The sequence below is a fragment of the Falco rusticolus genome, chromosome 1 (genome assembly GCF_015220075.1).
Source record: "Falco rusticolus isolate bFalRus1 chromosome 1, bFalRus1.pri, whole genome shotgun sequence".
Taxonomy (NCBI): domain Eukaryota; kingdom Metazoa; phylum Chordata; class Aves; order Falconiformes; family Falconidae; genus Falco; species Falco rusticolus.
The window spans coordinates 12,176,244-12,197,693 of NC_051187.1; the positions used below are offsets into that span (position 1 = coordinate 12,176,244).

Consider the following 21,450-nt stretch of genomic DNA (forward strand, 5'->3'; position numbering starts at 1 on the left):
TCCTTCAGTGAAGGAAGTTCATTATGCTGATTAATCCATCTGTATTTTAGCTCCATGTGACAAACCTCAGAATTTCCTCTGCCTTAAAGCTGCTGTCCAACTTAGCGAAACTTCTACAAAAGTTTAACAAAAATAAGGCTGTTCCACTGTATAAACACCCTGCGTAAATTTGCATAGTATACACTACCAGTCTAAGTAAAACAAACCCAGACTAAGCATTATTCACTTCGAACTATGGGTATAAATTTCTCATTGATTCATTATTCAGAAAATAGACATCCTCACCTGCCTAAACATTAGTCTTTTATAGATAAAAGCTTTTCCTGGATTATCAAAAGACAAGAATATCAATCTGCTTTTCAACAAAGGGAATACGGTAACAGAAGAAGTCCAGTTAACTCAAATTACCACGTTAAGGTGGTAAGAAAGTATGATGTATGAAGTTGGACATCAGTACATGATGAAACAAGGAGAAAGAGCTTCTTTCTAGGCCAAGTTCAAAGCTTCAAGCTTAGGGACATATGCTATCAAATCCATGATTTCCAAACATGAACCTACAGAGCCTAGTGTCATCGCTGCTGTTTTTTAAACTACATTAAGCTATCTGCCTCACTAATCTCTTAAAGTTTCATAGAAGCAGGAAGTTTCATAGTTTCCCTTGTCCATAATTTTGAAAAAACTCATCTATTTTATTGTTGATATGAATGTCTTTAAATCAACAAGGAAAAACCTTGTGGTGGTTTTCCATACAATTTATTCTTCACCATCTCTATACAGATATTATTCATAGAAACAAGCTCCAGTGGTGAAGTCTACCTCATCTTCACTCTTCAAATTAAATAAAAACTGGGCTAAAGGGAACCACATAGAGGTTAACCAGTCAAACAGCTCTCCATAACTTGAATAACTTTATTTTTGTCCTTCCTAACAGAAATTTTTCTAACTCAATGTCCATGAAATATTGTAGGGCTCCAGTTCCTTTAGAGTAAGAAAATCAGTCCTAATGCTTACCTAACTATTCTCTTGCTGCACATTATACCTGTAATCTTGTTCTGGTTACTGAAAATAGTTGTCAAAAATAAAGGTTTTCTTTAAAGAGGAAGAGAATAAGCATTCAGTTCTGTCTTCTCTCAACCAAATAACCTCAGTTCTTTCAGCCTTTCCCTGTCAATCTTATTTTCTGCTCTCTTCATGATTCCTGCTAGCTTTCTTTAAATGATCTTTTAAGTGTGATGTCCTAAGATCCCTATGTGTCAGAATTCTAGTATCAAGTGAGATGGACAGATTAACCACACACTGTTTACGACTTCTTTTCCACCATCTTGTTCTGCTGAGCTAAATAAAATTGTTGATTCATGTGGGTGACCCACATGAACTCTTAAGACTTCTCCTGCATAACCACTGCCTGGAAGTAACAGCCTATATCTTGAATTGTGGTTGCTTACTCCTAACTAGGAATATTACTTTGCACTCGTCCTAATTTCTGAAATCATTGTTAGACAATTTGAACGTAAGTCTGCCTTTCAAACAGACCCCTCTTACCACTGCTAGCTTTTCTTCCAACTTCCAGAATTCATTCCTTTGTCTTTCTCCAAATTATTATAATGGACTTTGAATTTCTACATTAAAAGTGGATTGGCTAACTTAGATAAAGCAAAACTGAGTAAGACAGATTTGCAAATTAAAACTAGAACAAACAGTATTCAATAAAATTATTTTTTTCATGTTAATTTAAATGGAAAACAAGGTCCATTAAAGCAAAAGGGAAGCAAAAGGGAAAAAAAACAGAGGAGGAACAATGTGAAGTGTGCCGTGGCTATTCTGCAGCCTATATCTGCTCAGCAATAAAGGTTTGAGTCTGATGAAGACATATATAACATGATGTCATTACCAGTTATATTCTTCACTAGCTGCATCCCACTTTATGTCCAAGCCTTTCCAAATTCTATACCTACAAATTCAGACTACCCCCTTTTACTCATCCTTCACAATATCATACCTTTCTGCCTTCTGTGTAACTCATTCTTGAATATCAGATAACCAAAGGAGTTGCAGTTTGTTCAAGGTAGTGTCTGATTAGGTTTCTTACCCATATTCTTATATAACAACTGTTGGAATTCTTAGCACTCTGATTCCTATAAAATAATTCTTCCTTAGACCTTTTATGCCTCTTTCCCAGAAAGACCTTGCTGCCACAATTGTGTTCTCTCCTTCCCTTCCTCTGCCATCTCAGCTTTATATTCTTCCACCCCAGTAACAGAAGGCTACCTGTTATGCAATTGGGACCTATTGAAAACTTACATACAAACCTACATATATTAAAATCACCTTCACAGGCAGCAATACACTTTCACTGTACCTCCGCAGTAAAAAAAAGGATACAACTAACACCCCTGTTCTACATTTACAAAAATTCAACCTAAGAAGTGAAAGAGATGGTTTCACAGCACAGGTCAAATCACTGGCAGAGCTAGGATTCACTCATGACTTCTGCATGACTACCTACCCTGATTCTTTGACAGAGGTGTATAGTTTCAGTTTTGTTAGAACTAAAATAGAGGCTTACCTTTGGATGACTTCCCATTCTTAAAGTTGGGGGTTTTTTTAACTGTTTCATCTTTATCATACAAGGGCAAAAGTAATTAGAAAACAGAAAAAAAAAAAGGCTAGCTGCACAAAAATTCTCACATACAAAACAGATACCATATTGGACACGACACAGAATAATTAACTGTATTAAATACCATATTTTACAGTTTCTTCCAGAACAAGTCAACAGATCTTCAGAATAGAAAAGATCTGGCAACCTAATTAAAAAAACAATTTTGAAGCATTTTTGAAAATGCAGTGTTCAACTTCTCTGTTCAACACAGGAATAGCAGATGAGATCAAAAGAACCATCTAGCCCAAGATACTACTGTAAAAGTGCCCAATAGTGGACGTGTACTACTACATTATGCTTCTCTCATTTCATTTCTATAAAAACTTGACCGAAATCACAGAGAACTACTGCTTTCACATTAATACCTCTGTACTTCAATGTAGGTTGATACATACAGAACACACAAAGAAACAAATCCTCTGCCCTGTTATTTTTCTTTCCATCCTAATATTTCAAAAACCCATTAAAAACGTAAACAATTTATGTATAAATTATGCAAAATTGGCCTCTGAAATTTAATCAGAAACAAACAGCATAAGCTAATAGCTTTAAAGTGAAAGTTAGTCATCAATTATTTAATATATTCTATTTAAATAATGACACTGACACAATACAGAGACATACAGAATTATTTTTATACATCTGTACAGAGAAACATGGCAGGCAGGAAGAAAGAAGAAAACCCCAAGAAACTAATTTAATTTTGGATCGAAAAATTTATTAAGTATTTAAAAAGGCACGCCCAAGACAACGCTTTTGACAGAAGTACCTTAAATATCCCCATAGGCGTATTTTTTACTCTAGAATTCAACACTACAGTCATTACTTAGCACACTCACATCAGCAAATTCCAGTCTATTGCCACACATTCAGTCTCTAATACTATAAACTGTTAATTCATGAACTTACTAACACTCAGCAACTACAACTCACCATCTGAAATTCGGGAAGGGAGTAACAATCCTCTTCTGCCTAATTCAGCCAGAGCCAGGCATCCACCATGCCATGCATTGTCTGTTTCCTGGAAACTAATTTTAGAACAAAGACAAGTTCTGTTAAAACTAGCCTTCCCTTTTCAGATTTCATTTTTCATGGTGAATTCCTAACATTTTAAAAGACACATAATCCAAACCAGCATCTGTTTATCATGTTATTAATCCTGTTAAGACTTCTAAAATATAAGAATGACAAGTTGAACATGTTTTCTTTCCCTTTCTGTGCAACATAAGTGCTGCTATAAACACGATCAAATAAGCAAAAAACCCATTTATCAATGTAAATGTAACCTCTGTACAGAGGAGTACAATACCTGAAATTCATCCCGAAAAAACAACTTTCCAGTACACTGGCAAAAGATGCAGATTTACAGCACATACCCAAAATAACTAATGAATTTAGTGCCAAACACAGTCCTTAACTAGCACGAGAGGTTCAAGCGATAGTTCCCAATAAACACATTGTACAAGCTTATGCAGTAAGCAACAGTGGTGTTTATCCACCTTTAAAAAAACATAAAAAGAGAACAGAGCAACCTATGGTAAACACAGCAAAGAATATCAAAAATGGCACACATTTTTTGGTGGACTGGCAGATATGGGATTGAAAAGGGGAAAGGTTACACATTGCATGACTAAGCGTGCAAAAAGTTCATATTGTATTAAACTAGGGATAGGAATCTAAGAATAAAACGTTGAACAGACAGACTAGGTCATATCAAAGCTTCGTTTCTCCCAGTATCCTGTCTCTGACATGGATCAACAGTAGATGTATAGCTAAAGATGAAGCGTAAAGGATCATTCCCCCATTAGCCTCCTCCTAGCTTTGGCAATCAGCCACACAGAGACATCCCAAGCCAGAGGCTGCAGCTAGAATGTCATATTTAATAACCTCTGATGGGACTCTCTTTCATTAATTTGTATAATCCTTTTTTGAACTCCCTTTACACTTTTGGCTTCCATAACATCCTGTGGCAATGACTTCCACAGTTTAATTATAATTGCGTGAAAACATACTTCCTGATGCTTCCCAGTTCTTGCATTATGAGAAAGAGTGAACAGTAAACAATTACTTGCTTTCCCTCTTTCATATTTATGATTTTATATCTCTCCATTATATCCCTCTACTATTTCTTTCCACTTGGAAGAATCCCCATCAGTTAAATCACTTTTCAGTGATTCAGTTTTGTTCTCTCTTCCTTTCCTAATAACATCTAACATTCCATTTGCTGCCTTTTTTTTGACAGCTGCTGAGCACTCCACTGACATGTTGACAGAACCATCAGTGACTTCAGCATCTCTTTCCTGAGTAGCAATAACCGTTTTACAGCTAGGTGCATTTTTCCCTAAGTGCATTAGTTTGCATTCATTAGACATTGTATTTCGTATGTTATTTACTGTCTAGTTACTTAACTTAGGCTTATATAACATTTTCTTTTCTGTCACCTTTAGTTTTCATTACATTAGCTAACTTCAAACTATCAATTGATTTCCTCACCCCGTTGTTCATCTTTTTTTCAGGATTCTTTAAGAGCATGTTGAACACCACAGTGCTCATACAGACCCCCGTGGAACTGTGCTGATAATCTCACTACATTGTGAAAAACTACCGTTTAGTTCTTCCCTGTCTCCTTTCTTGTAATCAATCTACATGGAAGGAATCCCTTCTTATCCCAAGATACATATCTGGTGAGAAACTGACTTATTTTTATCTTGGTCACTAAATATTTAGTGCAAAGAATATAGAAGAGATTCCCTTTGTCCTTGTCTACATTTGTTCCCAGGTGCTTCTGAAGAAAGCAGGTCACTCAATTACTAGTTGGATTACTCATCCCTATGACTTGAAAAACAAGGAAAGAAAACAGAGTGAGTACAGGTCTTTGAAGCTCCAGGGATAATTGAGATCAACAGCACCTCTTAAATTAATCACAGTAACAGTGGAAGTATCGGCTAAGTAGATACTTTCCTTGCAAGTTTTTAAGACTTCATACCTCTTTTTTTTGATGGGTTATCCTTTGAGCTGGTATTTTAAATTTGTACTCACAACCAATATGAGAAAATTTTTTAAAACCAAGTACACCTGAGTGACGAACTGAACATTACCAATATTTTTTGCTGTCAATAAAGGAATTCTTTCTGTTATTAGCTTAATCTAAAACACATATTTAGAACTTAAAGCTCAAGTACCCAATGCAGACCTGATGAACAATTTGATATAAAAAAAGCATGATAGTTGTTTAATAATTTAGCTCTTTACATGCTCTACATGGATACAGAAACAAGACATCCAACAATAAAGCGCATCAAAAGGACATCCTAGCAGCTCTATGGGGCCAAAGCCATGTCCCAGCTAGCCCAGAAGCCTCTCTCAGACATGGCCAACAGTGCAGGCCTTGGGTACGGTATAACAACAAGCACACTGCAACACTCGCCAACACACTTCCAAACTCTAGCAGATCAGGGACAAGTTTGCAGAAAAGGAAAACACTTTTGTTCCAGCATACACTCCTTAGCATCTACAACATCCTGTGGCAAGAAGTTTTTAGAGTTTAAGTCCATGCTGTGTGAATAACTACCACCTTTTCCTTGGCAGTACCAAACCTGCCACCTGATACTTTAGTTTGCTTCATTTCCATGCCATTCATGATTTCGTAAACTTCTATCATACCCCATTTATTTATTCCTCATGCTTCCTAGATCTTTTGGCCTCCCCTCACATAGAGATTGCTTCTTATCTCTGGTGATCCTCAGAACCCTTCTGAGTATCATTTCCAGTCCTACTTTGTTTCTGAAGATGCAAACACTCAAGACCTAAGCACACCAGGAATTTTTAAAGCAGCAAGTTAAGGTGCTCTTTTTTTTAATTATTTTTGTTTTCCCAAAGTTCAAATTCTGTCCGTCCATATTACTTCAGAATGGGGTCAAGGTGTGCCTTAGAAGATTTTGAAATGTGGGAGAAAAAGGACAATAAAATTTAAAGATTTTTAGACCTATCTTCCTAACTGTTGTTCTCCTGTTTCATAAGCAGACATGTTTCAGATGCATGTAAAGTGTGAATAAGATTTTTACCTAAAACAGTCCAACAGAGACCCAATCACGTCATCTGCTAATTCTTTTGGAAGTCTTCCAGTTATTCTACCAATTCTATAGAAGTTAAAAGGAGAAAAAAAAAGCATATAGTGACTCATCAGTACTGCATTTGATGAATAAGTCCTATAAAAAATTACTGGAAATTTAAAATAAGATGTCTGACTTCAAGATGACAATGCGCTACCCTAAAACATTACCCTAAACCAACAATCTCAAACTTGAAGCAAAAGCTACACAATAGCGAACTTAACACAGAAATACATTTTTTAATGTGGAAGAGAAAAAAAAACCAAACCACATCTTGAAGAAATGCTACTTTACCCTTCGAATCAAGTCTTACCCAGAATGTTTATTTCCAATCCTATCTGAAATTTTCCTAAAGACTAGGCCAATTTCATATCAGAAAAAGATACAAACATGGCTTCATACCATAAGCTGTACTAAAGCCATCTGAAGCATGAATATTGACATTACACACAAATTATCAAACACTGATTATATCGGACTGTATTTCTATGTTGTTTACTTTATTAGTTTAGAGTAACCATAAGAAACCTACCCTTTTGCTGCAGACCACCTGACAATAGTGTCTTTGTCTTTCAGTCCAACCAACAATTGCTCTGCAGATAATTTTATTTAAAAAAAACAATTATTCTCAATTAATAACAGGAAGATATCTTGAAATGTTCAAAATTCATTTTCCTCTTAACACAACGGCCTCAGCTGAAATAAAATCATTTGTATCTAGATTTCTTCTATTAGTCACAGAAGTACCACTTGAAATCAAAAAAAATCAAAATTGTTTTCTAAAAGAGAAAATCTGGTTTGAAATTTTAAGTACTGTGGAAGACTTAAGATGGAACTTATAGTGCTTCTTTCAGTGGTTCATTAAACTATTCAGCTACAAAATCTTCTGATGCAATTTTTGCCTATTTATTTACAGCACACCCAGCAGCAAGCTAGCAGAAGACCTGCTCTATGATCACATACTAATAAAAAAATGCTCTTCCTTTGATGCTGCCACAGCTTAAAAATTTCAGCCATAATTCTTTAGCTTTCATGTAACACAATTTTTTGTGTTGTGTTTCATTAAGAATTTTAACTCATCCTTCCATCTGTGAAAGGTTCAAGATATCTCTTCATTATTACTGGATAAAACTGGTAAAATGCATTTCAATAACTCCAGCCCCCAACCCCAAAACAAATGCTACAGTACTGAGTTTCTGCTTGAGATGCTGAAATCAAAATAATTTGACAAAAATATAGTATATTTTAATCAGTTGCATAGACTGAAATTTTATAGTCTTCCAATTGTTCACGTTAGCACAGATACCCACATGACTTTCTTAGCCCTATTACATGTTCTCCAGTATATGTTTAATTTGCAAGCATTAGGGTACTTTCTGTCCAGTTTTAACACACCTACAACATTTTCAATCTCTCCTGGAATGTCATATTCCTCTTCATCAGCAGCTTCATCAGCAGCAACTGGTATGATTTGATTCTGCACAACTGAACCCTGAGCTTGCAGATTGGCAGCCAGAGAGCGACAGCCACGCTGGTATCTGTGCAAGAAACAGACACAATTAATTTACTTTTCTGATTTGAGCTCCAGCTGAAATAGGTACATACTGTCATAAAGCCTGCTTGTCCAGTTCCTATACCTCCCAGTGCACAGCTCTCGAGTTATTTAGTGGCTGCTTTAAAGAAAAGGGAAAAGTATCTCATTCTCCTTCCTCCTGACCCAGTTGTCTCTTTTCCAAGGTGAGAAGAGCTAGACTATTTAAATGGTTCCTTTTCATTATCTCTCCCTTTCCTGTTTCAGTATAACCTACTTTGCACTGCTGACAATAGGGAGAGGCAACATTCCCATGCCCTAAAAGCCTGTCCAAAAACAAAGCAAAAAAAAAAAAATCAACTTATTAGAATGTATTTTTTAAATTTTAAAGCTAGCTTAGTACTTTCTGACCAAGGTGCAGTCAAATATTTAGCCTGTGGTGTAGATACATTCTTACAAAAGCTATACTTTACATGCTAAACTGACTTTTGCCATTGGGCAAGGTACACTCTCCACCTAAAAAGAATTTTCTATGCCTAAGGACGTTCTCAAAACTTGGTAAAAGAAATACAATAAAAATAGTCACCAAGGGAGCCTGCAATTTTAAAATATCAGTGCGAGAAATCTAAAAAAGAGTTTGCCTTCTGGCAATAAGTAAAACCAGACACCAAAACCTGACTAATATGCAAAACGAAAGTGGGATTGCAAACCACTTTTCCCCTGTGAACTTTCTATGGAATCAAGGTAGAACTATGTAATGGAAAAACTTATGTTCACTCTTACAGAACTGTATTACATCAACTTCAGTAACAAAAGTCACTGTCTTCCCATCTTTACTAAGTTATGCATTATATAGGAATAGGCTTCGCTTGTGTAACATGCAACATGAACAGTCAAAAGATTTGGCTTGTCACAGCACTAGTTTACTACCAAAATTGAAAAGAAATGCAGGAAACTAAACAGTGGAAGAAACCTACTTTTTCCAAATCGTGCAAATAAAGAATATGTTCATTCCCAAACAGCACATGGATTTTTTTCTTTCTTTCTCTTTTTAGGGGAGGTTGGGAGGGCCAAAGACCAGTAATCAAATATATGGGTTTAGATATTTTTAAGTTTTTTGATTGCTTTTGGATTTTATTTTTTACTGTTTCAGCTTTGAACTAACCTCCATTTTGCTACCTTCGGTTTCACAAATGTCAGTCCAAGTCGTTGAACAAGTTTCATCCCTAGCTTGCGAAGAACCATCTGATTGCTTTCTGACAGCTTGCAGTTATCAAGACACTCAAGTACAGTAGCAGCTGTAAAAGAAAATAAATATGCTAGAAGAACTTTTTTAAAAAAATATCTCAGTAACAATGCTTTGTAAAGTTTTGAAAGTTCTTTAGAAGATTTAGATTTTTAAGGTATTACTGAAATGCAAATGCCTTATTACCTACTTTGTAGTAGCTTTGACACTGGTCAAATAGTGGTGATATCATTCACCTACCAACAGGAAGGATTGCTTTAAGGATTACTTTTGACTATAAAAAATATAATGATCTAGATTCTTAGAGTATTTATGCCTCTAACTCTCCCTGGAAGTAACATGTTGAAGTATCATTTGGGGTCTAAGAATTTTCAGTAGTCTAACAGAACCATGAGTCAGAAAATCTAATTCATCTGCTCTGCAGTTACTTTCTGCATACTAAGAAAAGAGTTCCCTTTTCTCATTTATTATTTTCAGGCAGCACCAACTTAACTCCTCTGGCACAGAAATTTTAATGACTATGAATGCCCATAAACATTTAGACATGAGAAATAGTCTGTGTGTGTGTAAACAATCAGCAACAAAACCTTTCATTTGTGCACATCAAAGGTAACAAAGTTATTTGTCCAGCAAAGTAAAAAAAAAAAAAAAAAAAACCAAAAAAAAACCACCCAGACAAAAGGAGAATCTTGGATTAATTAGTATAAAGTTCCAGGATTCAAAATTTTCACAAGGAACACATTCCTGTTACAAATAAAATAGTCCTTTTACATTTTGACCCTGAAAGAATTAACGATTGATTTGAAGGCTGATCATTAGTTAATAGAGACTAACAACTTGGGCTCTGAAGGACCTGTCATTCTATAAGCACTGCAAATATGGAATCATGCTGCCAAAATATGCTGCAACCTCTTGCTCCAGTCTTGTATTAGGGTTTTCAAAATTCTAAGACATCAAAGATTCAACAATTGTTTCAAAGTCTGGGAAATTGTAGGACGTGACTTAAAAATCTCCTCAGGTTTTGGAAAGCCTTATGATTTATCCTGACATACTAAAATATTAATAAAACACAACAGGCAGACAAAAAGGTAAAGCCAGTAATGACTATTACTTTGATACTTTCCAGCAACCAGCAAATGTTTTGCACTTGTAAAAGCTAGAGAGACTAATGGTTTAGGAGGAAGAGACTGCAGAAACATCAATATTCACAGATAGAAAAAAAATTAAGAATATATAAATACAAGCCTCTTCCAAGTCCTGCCAACTCTTGAATTGCTAAAATATCTACAGAGCCATGCAAATAGCTTCAGGACTAGTGCTTATTTTTAATTTAAGTTCTATGTTGCAAAAGATTTTAAACAGTGTATTCCTTTGACGTTTGTCTAATTTTTTCCTATTTTATTCTGAGATCTGTTAACAAACTGTAATAATTAAAAATCTTTGATATTTTTTGTCTCTCGTACTTTCTTATCCCAAACAGTTTCTGTCTGAGTATTTGCTTCTCAGTCGTGAGCATTCCGTCTTTTATATAGTAAATGTATTCATTGGTATGCCCCTGATTTTTTCTTCTATTACCAGAGCCATAGCTTTATAGAATATCCTTTCTATATACCATAGACCAAAACGTCTCATTTTACCAGCAAGGTTAACATTGTGAGCCAAATACGTTCTTTTCATATTAATTATGACTACTGTGTTGCACAGTTTCATCTTTCGGATTACATAATTCTGTGTTATACCATATTTCATCTAGCCTATCATTCTGCTTATCTGGCAGTCTTAGTACTCTTTAAGCTTCCACAGTGCTGCCCATTATTTCTATGCAACAACATTCCTCAATATTTTCTGTTTCTTCCTGACCAGCTATGCAGCACATAGGCCATTCCATTCTGTCTTCACTATCTTATCTCCGCCTTTACCCATATCTCAGGTATTTTTTAAGGAAGCATCTGCATCTCAGACTTAATAACTGGGAGAACAAAAGTGTTTCCAGCACTAGATCTATGAAGTTTCTTTTTGGAAGTCAAAATAATTCCACTAAGTGAAAACGTAAACATTGTAAAGTGATTTACATCATTGCTTGATTCTTGTCAACAGCACAAACCCCATTTCTGGGGCTCTGATACACTGCATAAAACGGACAAGGTCTTTTGCTGTGTTTTGTCATTAGCCACCATCCTTCCCTACCTCTCTTTAATGCTATCAATAAAAAACAAACTAGTATTTTGCAGACAGTCTTGACCATATTCCAGGGTTCACCATGAGATGAATGTAATTCCAGCATGCAGCTACACTGTTCAGAAACTTCCTTGCTCTCCTTTTGGGTACCTGTCTATCCCTAATTGCATCCATTATAATCTCTTTCCACTAAAAGCTTTTTCATTTTGACAGCATCACTACACGATTCCAGCTGGGTCATCTACACAGCAGGTTATTGATACTTGGGTGCTTATGTTAAAACTTGAAGATTTTCTGCAAAATTTTCAGCAGTAACATCTATAGAACCAGTTCCTGTTCTAATGAGTTTTAAAAAATATTTTCTACATCTTACAGTTTGTGTGTTCTGTGTTCAGCTCCTGTATTACAGCAATAGCCAATGGGATCACCTGCCAAATTCTTTGGTAAGCTGTTCAAACACAGCATTCCCCAGTGGTGTCTGCTCCTCCCTCACTGTCATCCCTTCTTTTTTCCGCCCTCATTTTGCATGCTTTCTAACTTCCCTGTTGATTTCATTCTTTACAGTACCACTTGTCATCAGTTTAATCTTTCTTTCTTTTTTTTTTTTATTGGAATGGCTTTAGAGACAGAAATCAGGATATTACAAACTTACCATATGGTAAACAATCTTCTCTTTTGCCATGTTTAAATAACTGTGCCTACAATTAAAATAGGGAAAAGAGACATGAAAATATAAAGAGTCTAAGAGACAATATATCAAGCATGTAATTCTAAAATGACTTTTAATGTTCTTGCAATAATCTTTAGTGTTTAATAATTTAAATAGCATAGAATGAAAAGAATCTTAGGGAGCAGTTTGCAGTTTTACTACTTTGTAAAGTAAGGATACTGTAAACGCAGCGCTCTCCTCCCATCCATACAATCACACAGGCCACAAATTCAGGGAGCCAAGTTGGCCAAAAAAAACTCAAGAGAGAAGGGAGGGGGGCGGGCAGGGAACACAAAAAGAAGAGAGTGCAAGAAAGGAAGGGAAAAAGGGGGGAAAAAAGCCACTAGTTTTTAGCCAGCTCAGCCTCTGAACCACCCAGCTCAGTGCTTGGTCACACAAGCTCAATGCAGGTGCAACCACAGCAGCTATTATCTCCAACAGCTCACGTTGCTTTGAACCTCTAAAAAGTGAAGCAGAATGTGTAGAACGTGAATAAAGGTAGAAGAACCAGGAGAACGCTGTATCCTCTTTGGGATTCCTGACACTGAATGCCCCAAACTGAACAAGCCTTGATCATGACTTGGACACCCCAGCGCACAGTACACACCAACCCTTTGGTCATCGCTGAGAAGCAGGACAGGCAGACACATGTGAGCAAGCTGTTATTAGTAGTAACCGCACACTGACAGACAGGACGCAGTACAGGCTCAACTACTGAGTATTTTACTCTGTTTCTCCAACAGCTTTTGAGAACTCCATATTAAACAAAACCAGTTACAGAAATCTCTGAGTGCAAATCTGCTACAAACATACCTCCAACAGGCAAACTTTAATTCCTGAGATGAGGGATTTAAAGAAGCAAAGAGCAAAAAGTTTCCAAAACAATTTTATATACAACCAAATAGCCCAGTAAGATGAAGACCCAAGCACTACAGTGAAACCAATGGACTACTAACACCTGACAAAATTGTTACACATGGAAAGTTTCCCCAGTTCACTTAGTATGGTTCAAAACTACTGTGTTCAGTTGCTTATTTTTCTTTGTCATCCACCAGAAAAAAAAAAAAAAATCTTCCTTAATAAATATGCCTAGGAGTTGAACAAGAACAGACTTACCTTAAAAATATGTACTTTCTCACACATACCAAACACACACATGCCTCCCATACTGCAGGTGTGGTTAAGAGCAACAAAGGCAATAAAAACACCTTTAGGCTATGTACCCATTCTATTTTGTTTTGTTACTAAAGTGCATTTTAGGATCCTAAATTAGCACTTCTGATCAGCCATACTACAAACTGTATAGGAAAGTTTCATAATAAATATTGGATTATTTAAGATTTTTAATGCTTTCATGAGTAACTAGGCAATTGTAAGGCTTACTTCAGTAATGCTACAGAAGTGCTTCAGACTCAGAAGAACAGCTAACAGAAATAACTACCAACACAAACAGTATAAATACAGCATAACTTTTATCAATATACCATATCAGTATCCAAAACAAAAATATTTCCAACTAACATACAACAAATCTGGTTGTATTATAAAGCCTGAAGAAAAGATGACAGAAAATCTGCAAACCTTTGGTATAATTGACAGAACTACAGGACCTCTAAAGTTTTTCTACCTCTGCTGAAACATGCAGAAGCTCCTCTCTTCATCACTTTTTTCCTGTGTTCTGCTTTAAAAAAATCTATCAAATGGTTTCTTCACAAAGTTTGCGAGTTTGTAGCAGATGCTAGGAGACACTACAGCATTTCTGCAGTGCCTCATCTTCACAATTACTTCTTTCTGTATAAAAGACCAGTTAAGAGCAAACACACACACAGGTGGCCTCTAAATTATTAGGATTATATTCAAGCATATTCAAACAAAACACAGTATAATGCCTGAAGCAGCGATAATGTAAAGAAACAGCTTTTTAAATATACCCTTGGGAATGCTCCTGGACAAATGCATTTGGATATCTACACTCACACTTCTCAGAATACTGCCCAGGAGCTCCTGCAATAGACTCCTCAGAACATCTACATGTTTTCAGTCTTATGTAGTTCCTAAATTTGGCACCTTTCTACAAGTTTCTCCATGAGTTTTCACATCCTTAAGGCCAAATTTGAATTCAGTTCTGACTACTCAGGAAAAACGTAACTAGAAGGTACCACCTCGAAGCAAGATGTGGGAAGAAATTAACCAAGACACCATCAGGAAATGACAAAACTCTTCAAATATTACACAAGAAAACTTTAATGCTTTTCTAGAAAAAAGCAAGAAAACAGCCTCACACACCTATGAATCCACTTAGAACAGTGAACTTGACAAATTCCATTTCACAACCATTTCTATTATTTTCCAAACAAAAAAGTGAAACATACACTGTTTCCCTACAGCAGTTTCACTGTGTACTTAAAATAAGCTGGTTTGGTATCTAATGTTCAACACAGAACATCTGTTCTCAAACAGAATGCAAGGATTTGTAATATCCTTTCAGATGTTAAAATCATCACAGCAACTGCTGTAAACCAATTGAGATGGATTAAGGGATTTTATTTTATCAACACAAGTTTTTAGGGGAAGTAAAAATTAACCAAAGAACACCGTATCTACTGTGTTTAAATTAATAACTAAAAATTTGCCTTAATATTTACATAGGTTTTGTTCAATAAAATACATTACCTACTGATTTTGGAATGAACACAGCTGCAAATGCCAAATGTCTGAAAGGAAAGAAAGCTCTATTTGCACAAAAATATACATTGCAGGTCAGATACAACCCTCTACCAGACGACTGTGTTTCAGCAAGTGATCCACCAGGTATTTCTCTGTATCAAAGAAAAGTTCAACAGCCATTTTAAAACTATTTTTACAGAAGTAAATGGGTAATAGTCGAACTGTTGAGAACTACTCTACAGGTATTCAACACAGCAGGAAATCCAGTATCTGGGGGTTTTCTCCAATTGTAGAGAAGTCAAGAAAAGAAGTTTTCATTACTTCTTTATGAGTCAAAGCATGCAAAAGCATTCCCAAGCCAAAATTTCCCAAACTTTTAAGCTTGGTAGCTATATTGTCCACAGGAAATAAAAGAGGACTAACTGATGTTGGCCTTTGGGGTAGTGGAAGGGGGAAAGGGTACATAACTTCTTCCAGCACATGCTACAAACAGTCACACATGTAAGGCAAAGCTGCTGTCTCAGAAAAACCTTGCAAACCTAGAGCTTACAGGGGTTATACTGAAAAGTACATGATGCATGAACAGAAAACCTGGAAAAAAAAAAACCTAGAAGAGAAAAAAGGATGAATCGCCATTACAATATGCAGCTTAAACTTCCTGCCTTGAAGGAAGAAAAACATCCAAGGCACACCATTTCAAAAAATCTGATACAAACAAAATAATTAATAAGCTTGGTTTGCCACCTGCATAGACGTTTTAGTGTCAGCAACTAACCATACTGAAAGTAAGGAGCCTGCCTGTTAGAGTATCCAGGCAATCAAAGTTACGCCATGGTCTCTTCACTTTAATGAGGACATACAGCATACAACAAGTTACCCAACCTGTTGAACTGTTGAAAAGTATGTGACTCCATCTCTTATAAATAATTAAGCCACCTACAAATTAGAGAAAATCAGTGGTGTGCAAGCAATGACGACTGTCAAGTCTGGTTTTGCTTTAGAAATAGCATGGTGCAAGGAAAACAAAGCCTAGTTTCTTAGTAATCACAGAAGAAACACACCACACCTTCCAATTGTCTGCATAACCCAGTTTAGGCCCGACCTTCATGAGATATATCAATCGGGATCATCTCCAGGACATGTTCCCCAAGCTATACAAATCACCATTAAGGGTGGCCTGACTGTTTGGTAGCAAGTGTATCTTCCTGCCGAGCAGGAGACACAACTCTGAATCTACCCCCTGGTTGTAACCAGCCCAGTCAGGGATCGGGGAGGATAATTTCAGCTCTGTGGGAAGAGCAGAAAATCGTATCTTTCATTACTCTGGAGCACCCCCTAGTAGTCACACAATATCCAGGCCCAGGCAAAGCTATCAGCCATCCCTGCCTCCAGGCCAGATGTGGGGAGGTAAACAAGGGGAGGGAGGACGTGCTGTCAGAGTAAGTTCACTGCGAAGCAGAGAATATTTAATGCATCGTATGTGCAGCTAATGGTAAAACAGATCACTTAAATCCCTTGTTCTTACTGTGTCTTCAACGCAAATAGTACTCCTTTGTGGGTCACGTATCTGCCAGGTCAAACCTCCACACAGAGCCCAGTTAAATGGGTGGCAAAAGGAGTTCAGTTTTCATGAGATCTTCAGTTAAATTATCAGCTGAAAGTCTAAGAAGTTTAGACTAACACACAGAGATCCAACAGAAACAGCTCCTTTCTATCTTAACAAGATTATCCAAAACCCCAGATTTTAAATACTTAGAAGAAAAAAAAATAATAATAGCAGCTTGAGACAGCACTATATGCTAACAGGAAAAAGGACCTGTCTTACTGTAACAGAACTTCTGAACCCTCAACTAACCACGGTACTTCTGGTGAGAAGGAAAGAACTGGGAAGTATCAGACAAGGCCACATTAGAATACTCTGTGGCCATGCAGAGAGGAGATACAGGATAACCCGAAAGAGGTCAGTGCCCTTGGTACCTGCAGACGTAAGAATTTTTTTCTTCTTCTTACATCAACACTGCTTTTTTTATACCTTTATCACAAAACCACTAAGCAACAACACCTTTTTAAAAAAATAACGCCAACAGACAATCCTAGCATCTCTAATTCTTCGAGAATGCCAAAAATATTGAGACTTGGGAAACATTCTGTTTGGAAATAATCTATTTTTGTGCCTCTGGGTCTGAAAGAATAGACTTAGAGAGTTCTTTCTTCCCTGGAGCAAAATTTACATAAGCATGTAGCTATTGCTAAATAACTTTTGCATTAGAGACAGCTCAGGGAAATGCCCTGTTCTTAAGACTCTCGAGTTTCATCAGATCACTGTGTAGGGCGTTTTATTTTTTTTAATTATTACTCACACTTGTATACTGAATCACTTATAAAACAAATAAGGTTTAATAAGTTTCAATGCCCAAGGCTACCTCAACATGATGACATCTCTGTCACGCAAGAACTGGGAGTGCTACACCCTGCAGCAATAACTAAAAAGCTGTTTGATATAATGGCAGGTTTAAAAGCAAACCTCCAGACCAAGAGAATTTAAAATGCAGATTCTTGAAACAGGTTAGAAGTTTCCTTCAAGTAAACAAATGTATAAAAAAAATGTAGTAATTTCTAATTAATCCAACATTTATAATCCTTCAGATATACAAAGTATCCAAGCATAAAAGTGAATTTAATTCAATACTGCAACGTTAGTTGCAACAAAAGAGGGCAGTTTTAAAAACCAAATCTGAAATACTGTAAGGAAAGATTCTTGCTAGTGCACACCTGTTGTGAAATGATATATTACTGACGACAGGTGTAAAGAAAAAAAAGAAAAAAGCATCAGTGGAATTAAAATATGTAATGCAGGCTGCGTGTTTCAACAAGAACCATGAAACAGTAGTACTTGTTCTACACATAACGCTGAGTTAGATTAAACAGTAGCATACCTAATCACCAAGACTTAAGGCCACGAAGAGGCAGATCAAAGTGCAGCAACGTCGAAGCACTCATCGTGTACCTAACTTGCAGTTTCAGTTCATTGAAATGCAAGAGTTTCAGGTCTTTTTCAAGCAGTTTTGCCATGCCAATTTCACTACAAGCTATTTCCTAAATGCAGACCATAAGCAGTATAGTACCATAACCTGACTGAAATCCACTGTTAGGGGGCAGCCCTAAACTGATCTGATGAAGTGAAAGATTTTTTTATCCCCACCCTGGTGGGTTACATCCCCGAAACCTACCACTTTCCCAAAAGCTGCCTTGCTGTACTGCCTGGACACTGAAAAATGGTCTTTTTTTCTCCTGCTTGTTCAGTGAGAAATGGCCAGGCAACTACAGTTTGACTCCTGAAGTAACAAATTGCTGGAGGAATCCAAGGGCAAAGAATTTTGAGCTTGCTGACACAAGTTTTAGTTGTCTCTCATAGGATGTGTTCTGCTTTACACACTTAGCAATTGTTTATTATGTTTATGTACAGACTGCTAGAATCTTGGCTGTTTCAGAGAAAATGTTACATGTAAACTTGTTTTAAAGACTGCTTTTATTTTCAGCAGATATTTTTGGTTTAATAACATTCTGTTGTTACAACTGTGTTACAAAATTATTAATATTAAACTCTTGAAATAAATATTTCCTATGCCACTTATGTATGTCTGTATACACATACCTACATATGTATCATTCTGGAAATCTTTATTCCCTAATGATATAATTCATTGTAGTAACTGAAACTAAAAATTGAAGACTGAACACAAGAAGACTTTAAAAATTCAGTCTGCTCATACCTACCAACTGCAACAGGTGTTACGAGCTGTAGGACACAAATAACACTGGGCTGATAAATACCTTCTCCTACCTCACAGAGGAGAAAAGAAATCATATAAATGCAAGAAGGCAGGCTTCTGCTTCCAGGTATATTGTATCACGTTCTAGTTTCGATTCTACTTGTTAAGTATTCACCTGTTTCGCTTAGTATGCACTAATGAACAGGTGGATAGAGCCAAAGCCAAACTCAAAGGAATTATGACAAAACACTAATGTATTATACATCCTACAGGTCTCATCATGCATGCAGAATGGCAGTCAGTCTCCCTTTCCAGATCTGACAATAAAATGATGAAACATCATTCTGTCTTTTGAAACATACTGCAATGCATACAAATATTGCTTCCTCCTGCTTAAACAGCAAGTCCTAAGTCATTCTAAATATAGATTATTTCTTGTATCTTCTGATTTGGAAGAGCTGCTAGAGGGGAAAAAAAAAAAAAAAAAAAATGGAAAAAACCCCACACAAAACAAAAACCACACACCACACACACTTGTTCCAGAACTTTGCTTTGATGTTTAGTAACGTACGGCATACAAGTCCTCATAGCAATTATTTTAAAAAAGCTGCAAATTTATGCAAATTACAGAAACTCATACAAACACCAGCAAATCCTTAAACCTGTGCAAAGACTGTAAAAAAGCATGTCATCTTTCTTTGCTTGCACTACCTCAACTCTGGTCAACAACAAAAACAAGAAGGACCGACTCCACCCAGCCACACAAACTGTCCCGTTCCACACAAGTACATTTGGACATCAGTAAGTGGAACAGATACAAAAACTGTTATTCCGGTATTTCAAAATGCACACCAACACTTTTAAGGGTGTAAAATTGCAAGAAAGCTTTTATAAAAAGATATTCTTATAATGTACAAGAGGAGTGCTATCATATAGTAGTGGTTCAGGTATTACAGATTTTTTTCCATGCATAGTATATAAATTTTAAAATCCAAACTAAGAATTCAGATCTTTTGAGTCATAAACTATTGCTACTCCACAAGGTAAGGAGCATTAACAAAAAACTTACTCAGATTAGCAAGCAAAAACATGGGAAACGGTGCATTTTTTCAGACTATTGGAGGACACTGTCTAACAAGTTTAGTATGCCTTATTAAAACTAATGAGAACAATATTTCAGTTGAAGAAGAATGGATGCAACTTTCAAGAATCACTTGCATTTTGGTTACCAATTCTGTAAAGTCTAGGAAAGACCACTACAGTTTCAGAAGCCCAGCCTCTTCATTTTGTACAGTTCCAATTTCTTAATTTATTTCAAGGGTTTAGTTCAAAGCAGAAGGGAAAAAAAAAAAAAAAAAAAATCAAGCAAAACCAACCCAAAGTGAATTATGAAATGACTACTGATGCACAATCAGATATTTTAAAGCATTTTTGAGAGTTATTTATCAGTATCTATGCTGGCAACTTCATTTGCATTCGGTGATGACAATAATACTTAAAGAAAATATACATGCACAGGAAGTTACATCTTCAAAACTGTTGTGGAAGAAATTCTAGCTGTGTGTTATCTTATCCTTTTTTAATGAACAGGAACATCTCTGTGCATTTGCTATTAAAGGTCTACCATAGCAGATCATAAATGCAATTATCTATCTTTTAAAGGAAAAACAGTATTTACCAGGGCCTGGAGCATGCCATTCGTAACAACAGTCCCCTCCATGGTCTGGAAGGAGGATTTAGATAACATCGAAAGTGTCCAGTCCAGGAAGTCTGCCATCCTTTTTTGCCTGACATCAGGGCGGACAATAAATCTGTGACAGAAAAAAACCAAAACACTTCAGTTACTAACATTATGACTCAATGAAAACTAATTTTTCCTGCTATCCAAACTAGTTGCAGTTCCTAAAAACAATTCTCTAACTGATATTTTCCTAGATCACTGAGGGTGAGAAGAATTCAAACCATCATATGTTTAGCCTTTCTGTTTCTGTGCAAGGCTCTGACCCAGAATTTCACTTCCACTTCAAAACAATATATAAACTTGGATTCTAGAGATTTGTCATCCTAATCGTAAAGCAACAAAGTTTCCAAAGGTCCCATGTAAAAAGTATTTCCATTAGAATTAGCAAAAAAAGCTGAAATAAGTACAAGATTCTCCACCTCTCTCACTAAGAACAGCTATTCTGCAAATCTGAAAACCGGTGCAAATCAACAGTTGGTCCCTACTGCACTGTTATCAGCCAGGCCCGTAAAGTGTAATCATCAGGGTGCTTTTTTTTTTTTTTTTAAATATTTAAAAAGGTCAAACACCTGTTATTTAACACAATGGATGGGATGAGGGATGCATTTTTACCCATCTCAAAGCCAAAGAGGTTCACTACTTTACTTCCATAAAACTATACGCAGCCACCATCAGTGCCAGCCAAGCTCCAGATAGGGCACCTGCTTCTCTTATCCAATTTAGTATTCTCAGCACCTAACAATCAGGGGCCTGCTGCAGCAGAGATTCAGGCTAAATTAAGAAACTTTGTTCTCAGTGCAATCAAAGGAAACAAGGTACATGGGAAAGCCC

The 21,450-nt window shown here is 36.4% G+C and overlaps 1 protein-coding gene across 2 annotated transcripts in view; it reads right to left on the reverse strand.

Moving 5' to 3' along the window:
- The window catches only part of TBCD (tubulin folding cofactor D), a 129,570-nt gene that overhangs the window by 97,446 nt on the left and 10,674 nt on the right, over window positions 1-21,450 (reverse strand). For both annotated transcript variants that reach the window (XM_037409815.1, XM_037409824.1), the window contains exons 8-14: window positions 20,557-20,689; window positions 12,382-12,427; window positions 9,471-9,603; window positions 8,170-8,312; window positions 7,307-7,367; window positions 6,727-6,801; window positions 3,596-3,690 (exon numbers count right to left, since the gene is read on the reverse strand). In XM_037409815.1, coding sequence (XP_037265712.1) covers window positions 3,596-3,690; window positions 6,727-6,801; window positions 7,307-7,367; window positions 8,170-8,312; window positions 9,471-9,603; window positions 12,382-12,427; window positions 20,557-20,689 — 686 coding nt within the window. The remainder of the gene's footprint in view (window positions 1-3,595; window positions 3,691-6,726; window positions 6,802-7,306; window positions 7,368-8,169; window positions 8,313-9,470; window positions 9,604-12,381; window positions 12,428-20,556; window positions 20,690-21,450) is intronic.